The following is a 12,193-nucleotide window of genomic DNA, read 5'->3' on the forward strand; positions in this document are numbered from 1 at the left end:
TATTTATGTAAAGAAATAGTAAAGGTTAATATGGTCAATTTCATTGCTAATTAATGTTAAAAGGTGAGTTTCTTAATCTATGTGAAAACAACTAGAAAATCACTTATTTTGGACCGGAGGGAGTACTCCCTCCATTTCATATTAGATGAGGTATTTTTACTTGGCATGAAATTTAAGAAAAAAGAAGAAGACTTTTGAAACTTGTGGTCTTAAAAGCTTAAGGGGTAAAAGGTTTGTGAGGTCATGACGTTTGTGTGGCTATAAAAGCTTCTCATTAAAGGTAAATATGTAAAATGAAAAGTTTGAAGTTTGAATTATTTCTAAATTTAGAAATGTATCATTTGTTTTAAAACAAACAAAAAGGAAAAGTACCTTATCTAATATAAAACAGAGGGAATAGCTATTACTAATTATTCTGCTTTTCTTTTTATGTTATGTTATTATATTGATCAGTTTATATTTGGAAACTCCATAAACCATGCTTGGAGTGTTGTATTATGTAGACCTGAATAACGGAAAGGGGACAATATAATACCCATTAATGTTTTTATATTTAAAAACTCACTCATTTTAAAGCTAGAATTTTAATTTAACAAAAATATACTATTTGAGCAAAAGCAATTATGTTCTACCGAACCCAATACCTGAACTTCTACCTCCGCCCCTATTTTAAAATTCTCATTTATCTTTAACGGAATGCCCTTGTAAACATAGATATGTGGCACGTTCAAAAGCACAGCTTTGCTAGAAAAGTCTATCTTTCTTTCTTAAAACCAATTCCAACGATAGCGAGATTGTAATAAAATTCTAACTAGACCCCGATTGCTTTCTTGAAATTAATTGATAGGCACTTAATTTCTATGAACAAGCGGACGATATGCAACATCAATCAAGGTAAAACGGTCTGCGCTATAATGCACAAAAGCCCTCCTTAATATTTAACAAATTGAAATGATCACAAGTTTTATTCTTAATGCTTTCAACTGGAATTAACACACTTGAGAAATTAAACACATAACATGAGCAAATACAGCATTATTACAAAGGTACTAAGGTAGAAACTCTGCCACCATTAATTTTCAACAAGAACTAATTAAAATTCTGGCCGTTGGAATTGGAAACCACAGATAGTGAAGCCTCCGTCAACAACAATAACCTGTCCAGTGATGTAGGAAGCAGCAGGAAGACACAGATAAGCCACTAGAGATGAAACTTCTTCAACTTCTCCTGGTCGTTTAAGAGGAGTTCTTGACATTAATCCGTCTAAAAATGTTTTATCCTTGACCAACTGTTAATAAAGCCATCAAATTCATCATTTTGATTCAAAATCAGGTTATCATGCATTTTATTATTTAACTTTTATACACCCACCGTTTGAAAAATAATACTATTAGATCACTTGAAAGGTAATTACACGAATAACTTTTTGAATTAGTAACCTTCAAAATAAGTCAACTAATCTTCTTAAAAAAAAAAGGCAGCTCGGTGTAAAAAGTATCCTGCGTTCACGTAGGGTCCGCAGAAGTCTGCATCCTAAGGGGATGTGATGTAGGCTGTCTATCCTGATGCACAGAGGCGGATCTAGGATTTCTTGAACATGGGTGCACCATTAAAAAAGTAGGGGGGGAAAAGTATTAAGTGAAAATTGATCGCTATTACTCTGGGTGAATAACCCAATACTCAACCAAGTGTACCATTCAGTCTTTTTGGAGCATGGGTTCCAACACATAATATTAGACAAATTCTAGAAAATACGTACATAAAATATCTAGTTTGACGGAAAGACCATGGGTTCACGTGCCCCCTGATTTGGGCTATACATCCGCCCCTGCTGATGCAAGCATCAATTAATGATTCCACTGCTCGAACTTGCGACCTATGGGTCACACGGACACAACTTTAACGTCGCTCCAAGACTCTCCTCCTGTAACGTGTTAAATTGGAGAGATGGTATAAAAGTTTCATTACACTGGTAACGGATATAAGTTTAAAACTTCTTACGGAGACAATATACAAGTTTTTGCACCATCAGTTCACGATAGCCTTATAATAACAGGAAACTGTCTATAGTAATCTTAAAAGTTGGTTCAACCAGTTTTTAATTTTAAAATTATCAAAATATTCTCTTAATTTAACAAAGTAAAAAGGAAGTTAATAACCTGTCACGATTGGCTAAAATACATGGAAATGTATAAGAAAATTATATAGTGATCGATGTATATAAGTTAAATCCATAGTAAAATGCAGGAGCGTTGAAGCAAGACGAGAGAATATTACATGTTCCACGAGTGGCGTATTTATGAACCAGGGCACAACGCCATTAACCCGAATACCATCTTTAGCCCATTCACAAGCCAAATGTCTCGTAAGCTGATTCATTGCCGCTGCAATCAGTTAATAAGAAGAAACAAAGTTATATTCTTTAGTACGACATTGATTTGTTCAGTGTTTTAAAGGATAGAAATGAGTGTATGTCACCTTTTGTTGGTCTGTAAATAGAAGTACCGGACACGTGCACAAGACTGGACGCAGAAGAATTGAAAACAATAATTCCAGCTCCAGATGCTTTCAGAAGAGGATGAGCAATTTGACAGAGATGGAATGAAGATTCATAATTTGTAGCAAATATGTGTGCATAATCTTCGGTGGTATATTCGACAGTAATGCTTGTTCCAACATTATTAATCTACAGCAAGAAGATAAACTTGGTTGAAAATTAAAGAGTTACAATACTTTAACCAACAATATAATTAACACTTAGGATATAGTTCTCACAAGAATGTTGAGTTTTCCATCGAATGCAGAGGAAGCCTTTTCCATGCGCAAGTTCCTCTACAACTGCACGCCTAAAGAATAACACACAGTCGCCATATATTTTCCGGTGTTTGATTGGTGAGTGATTTGTTTTAAAGTACATATATGTACAGCAATAACAACGAATCCAACAAGTGGGGTCAGAAGAAGGTAGTGAGTACACAACTTTATCACTACCTTTAAGCAAGTAGAGAGGTTGTTTTCAATAGATTATCGGCTCAAAACTAACATGTATAATCACAATAGTATAGATGAAGACATGAAATAGTGTAGAATTCATAAAGAGAAGCAGTAGCAACAACAAGATAACAGTAAAAAGGAATTATAAACAATATCAGGTAGTAATAGAAATCTAAGAATATAGAAATACGTAATAATACTACCAATATTGGTATGAAAGGAAAGACGCTCGACTGCTAGCTAACTTTCTACCCTAATTCTCGACCTCCACACCCTCTTATTAAAGGTCATGTCCTCATTAAGCTTGAAGATATGTCATGTTTTGCCTAATCACCTTATTTCCAATACTTTTTCGGCCTAGCTCTACCTCTTCTCATACTCACAATTGTTAATCTCTCACACCTCTTCACTGGAGAATTCAGGCATCGCTTTTATTAATGATATTGTCTAATTAGTGTTAGTTGGAACAACTAATAAGAAGTTAAAAGTTCCCTGCGTAAGTGAGGTAAGTCCTTTGTCATTTCTCCTTTCAAAAGAAAAATCTGGTAATTAAACATCAACAAAATGACTTTATAAAAAAAATATTTGCTTGAAACATGACTTCCATCAATACCAAACACTACAGTAAAAGAAAATTTAAAATATAACTCACCCAATTCCAGAAGTGCCACCAGTGATCGACAAGAGCAGTCAAACCAGTAAGAGACCATCTCTTGGCAAATCCTTCAATCTTCGCCATTGAGTAATTTCTTTGCTGCAAGATAATATTGTTCAAGAAAGTTTTTGAGGTATATATATAACCATTTTCAATAAAGAATTAGAGTATTTACTATTTTTATCTCTAACATCGTTAGTTCCCTAATAAATGTTGCTCCCATTTTTTTTATTTTATTTCCATTTTTGATTAGTTTCACGTCCTACCTAGTATGGTTGTTAAAGATAAGTAAACAATACTTACAAGCTTTAAAATTTAATAGAAATTTCCAGCAAACTTGTAGAATCCATAGTCAACAGGAGTGTTTTAATCTGGCAGCTAGTTCTTAGGTCAAATAGATACTTATAGTTTGCATAGGATGTGTGCCGAACCCCTCATCTTCACGAAATTCTATGTATTGACTAATGATGGGTCCATACGCATTAAAAGAAAAGAAAAAAATAAAAAAGATGTCAGATAACCAAAACAACTTTTGGTCAGACTTGGTTTTGATATCAATTTGCAAATAATGCAAATTTTCAAGCTGCACTAACAAGTTGCAACGAGACAAGCCTTCTCATTGATTGAGCTTTATTCTTTAGACACACAGAAGCAACAAAACTTCATAGACAGTGTGAGGTAGGAAATAGTTTCTGTGAGAAAAAAAGTAATGAGTGTGAGCGACATCGTAGTGAGGTGAGAATCTCAAAAGAGGGTTATTTCTTTTAAGTGTATAGTGGTCCCTAAAATATTTTATTTGAGACTATAAAGTGTAAAATTACTCATTATAGTAGATTATTTTGCTCCTCTCGGTTCTGCAGGTTTTTTCCTTATTCAAAAGAGTTATTCACATTAAAATCTTGGTGTTTTTGTTGTTCTTTTTGTTCTTGTTGATTACCGTATTTCGCTACTATGCTATTATTACTGTAAATATTATTTTTTATGGGGAGTTTATTCCCCACAATTAATATGTAATTAATCGAACACTATTTAAAAACAACTCTTATACTCATAAACAAACTGTTCCAAATGTTCATGAAAATTCTTGCTCATGTTGAACCATTTATATCTATATACAGCAGGATTCCAATTCATGGAATTCTCGATGTGAGAAATAAAAAATAAGAAATCCGAATATTTCTTCTGACTCTTTTTCAAATTCAAAAAATATTAGTTGGTCGAATATTTCATTATGGTATTCAAACATCTGAACCTACTCAAAGTTAGTGTTTGACGCGTGCAGCACAAATGCAATCATTAATTTGCATGAATCTGCTCCTATGGACATGGTCATCACGGTGGAGATTCATACAGGTATTTGCCGAAAGGCTTTTCCTTTTACTTACTTTGATGCCCTATTTTCTATAGTCAAAGGAAAGCATACTACGATGGATTAATCACCAAGGTGAGTGATAAGCTGCAATCGTGGAAAGGAAAATCACTTTCAATAAGAGGAAGGGCAATCTTGACCAAACATGTGTTGCAAAGCATCCCTATTCATTTGTTGTCTGCAGTAAATCTGCCAGATTATGTGATTGCTCATATACATCGTATGTTGCAAGGTTTTTCTGGACTAATTCATGTTGTGATATTTTCAAAATTGGACAAATATCTTTTTAATTGGCAATGAAGAAGTGAGTGTAGCAATTGCATAGAAAATTCAAGACAAGTGTTATAACTTGCCATCCTTCAAACCTCTCTTAAAGCCTATAAATAGGCATTCAACATAAGCATCAACCATCAGCAAATTTCCTTTGCTTTTTCGTTCTTCACTAGCTTCCCTTTGTTGTATTTCCTTTTGCAAAATTTAGTAGTCTATTTTCTATTGTTTCCCTTTTTTAAATAGTTGGGTTTGTAATTTAATATTTTGCTGATTCTTGTATCCTCTTAAGTAGAGGTAAGCTTGTTTAATCCTGGAGAAATATTTAACACTGCTGAAATAGTTTCTTAGGACAGTACCCAACATGACTCAAGTCAATTCGTGTATCTACTTATAACTAATTTATTGTAGTATTATTGTTATTTTCCTGTATTATTTCCCTATAACTCCACAGACGGAAAGGGTAGACATTTGGCAGCATGGATAAACTTATGTTTATCAAAAAAAGGAAGGAGGTGTGGGATTTCGGTCTATGTTTGATGTGTTCAAGGCCTTGTTTTGTAAACTGTGGTGGAACTTTAGAGCAACGGACATAAAAAAACTCTCTCGAAAGAATTTATGGTGGTTAAATACTGCAAGAAACATGGCCCAACGATGGTGCAATAGAAATATGGATTGCATGTGCGGCGAAAAATGTTACAATGTAGAGAGCTTATAGACCACCAAATTTGGTCGCAAGTAAAAGAAGGATCTTCTAATTTTTTGCATGATAATCGAACAGGTTTGGGGCCTCTATATGATGTCACACCATCAGATTTTTAGGGCAACGAAGATGTACAATATGTTCATGAATTTGCCGAGGAAAATGAGTGGAACTTGACCAAATTAAAGGACTATTTACCAGAGGATATTGTGCATGCAGCATATTGTGGAGAGGGTCAAACCTCCAGTGAGTGGTTCTGAAAAAGATTAATTATGGTGAATTTTGTTCAAGTTGTCTACATACTTTGTCCTAAATTAATTTACATCACATGCAATAATAATTCAAAATCATATAACGAACAAGCACGTGACATAAAAACGAAATTCAACATACTTCTAACATGTTTATCTTATATATCACATATAATAATTCATACCAGAACATTATTATTATTTAATATCTCATAAACTAATAACAATTAAGATAACTATATAATATAATAACCCATTATAGATTACCGTCCTATCTTATATGAATTTTCAAATTCAAGTTAGGAACTATCTCAGTAGTTTAACTTATATGAATACATATTTTATTCAGAATAAAATAATATCAATCCATATGCATTTAAACAATTTGACTATTGCACAAGACATAAGGATAATGGTTTGAACTCTTCAAATAAATCTTAAAATATTTTGTAAATAAATTTTAGACACGAGAAACCATGGCTCTGTGTAATGGCCTAAATTTTCGTTCTAAGAATTAGCATTTTCGTTCAGCGGCTTAAGACCTTGAGAAGCTTTGTAATATGCATCATGACCCGCATGTATGGCCGAGTTTGGTTTTCGTAAGATTCGGAGTTAAATTTAAAAATAATAATAAAAAAATCTTATTTTTGAAGCTTAAATAGAAAGAGTTGACCGGAGAGTTGACTTTTGAGCAAACAACCCCAAATTGGAATTCTAATGATGTCAATAGCTCCGTATGGTGATTTCGGACTTAGACGTATATCTGAAATTGGATTTGGAAGTCCATAGGACAATTCGGCGCGTTTTGGCGAAGTAAGAAAGTTGACATGTTCTAATTTTATTATTTTATATGTGGAAGAGGTTTATTACTATGATGGATACCAATTGGATATGATAGCAAGTGTACAAGGTGTACTACAAGGTATATGGGGTCTAAGGAAAGTCCTAAGTCTAAGCCAAGTTGGGAAAATTTCATAATAGACTAAAGTTGCAAATGAGTACGCACAAGACCTCACTTTGGATGGGAATATCTACATATATATAAGAATTTGTATGATGCACAACCTATTAAATTAAATCTCTATGAGTCTAGTTTCCAGAACATCAAACCGTTTGTCATTTGGAGGTGTATACAGAAAGTTATGACCATTTTACCGAACATGTGTCATAAGCGCGCCCAGGTGCGCGACCACGCATATTCGAAAGTTTCTGCCTATGAGTGTGGCTGGAGCACGGTCTGAGTGCGACCGCGCTCGTAAAAAATCGCTATAATACCCCTGGATAGTGTATAAACCGAAGGGGTCCAACATTTCTTCCATTTTTGGTCATTCAAGCTCGGATTTGGGCGATTTCAAAATGTTTTTTTCACGATTTCGACTTGGGTAAGTGTTCTATATCCGGAAGTGATTACGTTTCATGAATCTATATCAATATTCATCCTTTATTTCGGATTTGGATGAAAGAAATTGTGGTTTTTGTAAAACTTTTCAAAAATGAAAATTTAGGATTTGAAGGTCCATTTGACATCGGAATTCGATAATTTTTGTATGGTTGAACTCGTATCGGAATGGGTTGTCGGATTTTATGAGTTTCGTCGAATTCCGATACGTGGGCCCCACGGGCAATTTTTGAGCTAAATTCGGATTTTAATCTGGAAAATTTGTAAATTCATATAGAATTAGTTCCTATCATTCGTGTTGAGTATTTTGAATTGGTTATGACTAGATTTGAGGATTTCGGGCACGAATTCGCGAGGCAAAGGCTTATTGGAAATTTTGAATTGGTTGCAAAGCGAGGTAAGTGTTTGGTCTAACCTTAGCTAGAGGGATTAGGAGTTGTGTCGTATTTTCTATGTGTTAATTGTTGAGTACGCCGTATAGTCATGGTGACGAGTATCTATACGTTAGTGTCAAGCATGCCCGTGAGTCTTATACTATGATTAATGTGATTCCGTTTCGTATTGTTTATGCTCTATATGATAATTTCTATTGAGGAATATAACTTGTGAAGGTATTATGGTTAATTGTTGAACATGGTAGAGCGTTGGCTCAAGTTGAGAATTGAGAATTGAATTGTTGAGCATTGGCTCAAATTAAGAATTGAATTGTTGAACATTTTAGAGCATTGGCTCAAGTTGTGAATCGAGTTGTGAAGTAAATGTGAAAAAGAGAAGAGGTTGATGATATTATCTCCCTTGTCGGGACGTTATTATTCATGATATTATTTTCCTTGTCGAGGTTTTTATTGTGATATTTTTTATTTTTTCTTGCCCAAATTGCTTTGTGATTGTTGCTTGGGTGAGGAAGAGTGATAAAGCACGAAGGGTGATGCCGTGCACATTTATATTATTCATATGGTGAGGAAAGAGTGATAAAGCACAAAGGGTAATGTCGTGCACATTTATATTATTCATATGGTGAGGAAAGAGTGATAAAGCACGAAGGGTGATGCCGTGCACATTTATATTATTCATATGGTGAGGAAAGAGTGATAAAGCACGAAGGGTGATTCCGTGCCGCACGATGTACAATTCCGTGCCAATTACATTGATTTTACAGTGAGGATGAAAGTAAAAGCACGAAGGGTGATGTCGTGTAGTTTATATCGATTCTTATGGTGAGGACGAGAGTAAAAGTACGAAGGGTGATGTCGTGCACTTGTCCTTGATTTTTCCTGATTCTAATTGAGTTATGTTTTCCTTTACGTTTATTTACTGATTTTCTGTTGTTACTTGATTTTATTTCGATGTTATAGATTCCCTTACCCGATTTGCCTTGTGTTTGTTACTTGGGTGAGGAAGAGTGTAAATCACGAAGGGTGATGCCGTGTATTATTTTGGTGAGAGAGTGTTAAAGCACGAAGGGTGATGTCGTGTATTATTTTGGTGAGAGAGTGTTAAAGCACGAAGGGTGATGTCGTGCACTTTTTGTTTGTTGTGTTTACTTGTTATTAACAATTCAAGTGTATTAACTGTATAGATCCCTTTACCGTTGTGATCCTTTGTGTTGGAATCCATAGTGTTAACAATACTTCGCCTTATTTTTTTTATATGTTCAATACTTCAAATTTCAACAATTGTTACATTTTTTAACTCAATTGATTTCTCACCTAAAGTTTTCTTATACCGTTTGAGGTCGTACTTTACTTAAAAAGGAATTTCTACTATGTTTTGATTTATTGATTTCTCGTATTAAAGGTAATGACTCATTCGATATTGTAATTTAATTGAAAAGGGTATTTTCTTTATCAAATGATTTCAAAAGAAAACTTCATCTTTTCTTGTTGATTTCCTAATTGGGTTGGAAGTTGTACTCTACTTTATGTTAAGTGAACGATGCTCCTTGAACATTCTTGAATTGTATTGGGTTATGGAACCTATGAACTGAGTAACATGAGAATATTGTTGTGCAATGTGAGACAGAAATATGTGGGCACAAGGTGCCGGGGAAAATATTATGGTTTTATTTAATAGCACGTGAGTTGTCCGTGTGGTTGTGATATATATAAACATGGGCACGAGGTGCCGTAAAAATATGAAAGTGGGCTGAGACCTATATTATTTATGATTATAAAATGAGGCGTCACAAGGTGACCTGTACTCGAAAGAATTATATTCGAAAGATGCTTATTTGAAAGATTTGATTAATTGATTGCACTTGTATTTATTATTAGTTGAGAAACATTTATGTTGTTCTTGTTGCTTGCTATTTATATCACTGGTTGATCATTGTTGTCACCATTGTTATTTGCTTCATATTATTTTTGTACGCTATATTGCACAGGTTTATTTGGTAGTCTGGTCCTAGCCTCGTCACTACTTCGCCGAGGTTAGGCTAGGCACTTACCAGCACATGGGGTCGGTTGTGATGATACTACACTTCTGTACATTTTTGTGTATAGATCCAGGTATTTGAACGATAGTAGCTGTTCGTTGCGGTGGAGACTCAAGGTAAACTTGCTGCAACGTTCATAGTCCTCGGAGTCACCTTCAATTGAGCTTATTTCCATATGTTCCCTTGTTTCGGAACAGTCATGTATTTATGTTTTATGACTACTCTTAGAAAGGCTTATGACTTGTACTACTGATTTTGGGAATTGTGTTTTGTTCAGAGTAATTTAATTTAAAGTTATTAAATACCCATATTATTACAGTAAATGTTAGGCTTACCTAGTTTAGAGACTAGGTGCCATCACGACTTCTTTGGAGGGATTTTTGTGTCGTGACAAGTTGGTATCAGAGCTCTAGGTTCATAGGTGCTACAAGTCATAAGCGAGTTTAGTAGAGTCTTGTGGATCGGTACGGAGACGTCTGTACTTATCTTCGAGAGGCTACAGAACTATTAGGATAACCTCACTTCTTTCATTCCTTATCGTGCGATATTGATTCAGCTTGAAGCGTATATCTTATGTTCTTTTGCATCCACTTATGTATGGAATTGTGCACTGTGCCAATGGTTTGGGATACTGTAAAGGGGTTATAAGGGAGCCAAAGTTGTTCGACTATTGTTACCATGTGTCATCCAAAATCGGGGATGCGGAAGTATGGAGAGATCCTTCAGTCGTGCGCATGGGGATGCAACAGGTTTTGACATCTGGTTGATAAGTACAATCTTAAGAAGGTTTAGTTGGTTGCCTAATCATCATAGGTGGATGTAGATAAATAGTTGGTCGTATTAGAGACAATGTGTTTCGTATGGGATTTCTATTTAGCGAAGAGTACTTACTAGAAAGCCAAGACACTGGAGGAGGCGAATTTAACCGTCACGAGGATGACATACGCCAAATAAATGGCTTGAGGTATCTTATGACCGGTGTCGTACGAGCGATAAAGGTTAGTATTGTGAATCATCAAAATGTTTCATATGGCTTTGTGCTAAGTGAGGGGAGTTTACTATCAACGATCAAATTGTGGGGTCATGTGTTATGTCAATTTTGGCCTGAGATGTATTTATGTGGTATTGAAAGGTTTTCCAAAACATGTATATTATTAAGAACTGAGATTTGAATGGGATGATGGTGGGACTTGAGATATTCCCGCGTCCTTAATAATTCTACATTTCTGTATTAGCGGGGTCATGGAAACATATTCAGTATACTCGTAGTGCTTAAGTTAATCACAACACTCGCGTGGGTCAGTCCTCTTTTAATGTACTAGTGGCATGGAATTTCCTGCAATGGTTATTTAAGTTATCCGGTACGGACTCAGTATGAGTAGTCGAACTGCGGATGGTTTGTTATGAATATGGTGATACTAGGAACATCTTGAGAAATTATCCTAGACTTGGGAGAAATCTGTTCTATCAGAGCACACGTGCCACGTACTCCATTACAGTTACTACTCTACTTACACTACCAATTAGGGGTGGAGGAAAAGCGGGTAGATGGCGCCTAAGAGGTGGAGGCCCGACCCATTGATATATTTGCTATGGTATAGCTGAGGTTGCTACACTAGATGGAGTCATTACAAGTACGAACTCGAGTTATCATAAATGAATAATTTCTTTAACTTGATTCGGTTATGAGTATCGAGGCAAGTCCTCCTAATATTCTCTACTCATGAGTGAGCTTCGTAATCTTAAAATTTACTTATATGAATACTCCTGTTGGGATATTATATGGAGATAATTATGTCTATCACTATGTGTTAGTCACTACAAATAGTTGTAATGTGGGTTTTGATGTGATTTCAGGAAAATTGATTTAAATTGCGAATTTTATTCCCTATCGGTGTGAGGATTCTTTATATGTTGTGATTTTGTTTAACGGAAATTATTTAGAAGAAGAAAGAAAGGAAATGGAAAATTTCAGTTGGTACAATATGCATGTTACTTGTGGTACGGAGTTGAGGACGAGATCCTCGTATTTTTATATGATGTGAGATATTTAAACCAGCTACAAGCTGTGGTGGATGTCATATAAGGACAAGGTCCTTGTGGTGAAAAATTTATGTG

The 12,193-nt window shown here is 35.0% G+C and overlaps 1 protein-coding gene across 2 annotated transcripts; it reads right to left on the reverse strand.

The window, feature by feature from the left end:
• Nucleotides 1-943: 943 nt before the first annotated feature.
• On the reverse strand, nt 944-3,954 carry LOC107829638 (tropinone reductase homolog At5g06060-like). Of its 2 annotated transcripts, none has more exons than XM_016657090.2 (4): nt 3,647-3,954; nt 2,479-2,686; nt 2,278-2,384; nt 944-1,288 (listed from the first exon to the last, which is right to left on the reverse strand). In XM_016657090.2, the coding sequence occupies exons 1-4, from the start codon at nt 3,731-3,733 to the stop codon at nt 1,094-1,096; spliced, it is 597 nt and encodes a 198-aa protein (XP_016512576.1). In that variant the 5' UTR covers nt 3,734-3,954; the 3' UTR covers nt 944-1,093. The 2 variants fall into 2 exon arrangements, with proteins under 2 accessions (XP_016512576.1, XP_016512577.1); XM_016657091.1 differs by lacking the exon at nt 3,647-3,954 and adding an exon at nt 2,776-3,639.
• Nucleotides 3,955-12,193: the final 8,239 nt, after the last annotated feature.

Source organism: Nicotiana tabacum, chromosome 8 (assembly GCF_000715075.1).
Source record: "Nicotiana tabacum cultivar K326 chromosome 8, ASM71507v2, whole genome shotgun sequence".
Taxonomy (NCBI): domain Eukaryota; kingdom Viridiplantae; phylum Streptophyta; class Magnoliopsida; order Solanales; family Solanaceae; genus Nicotiana; species Nicotiana tabacum.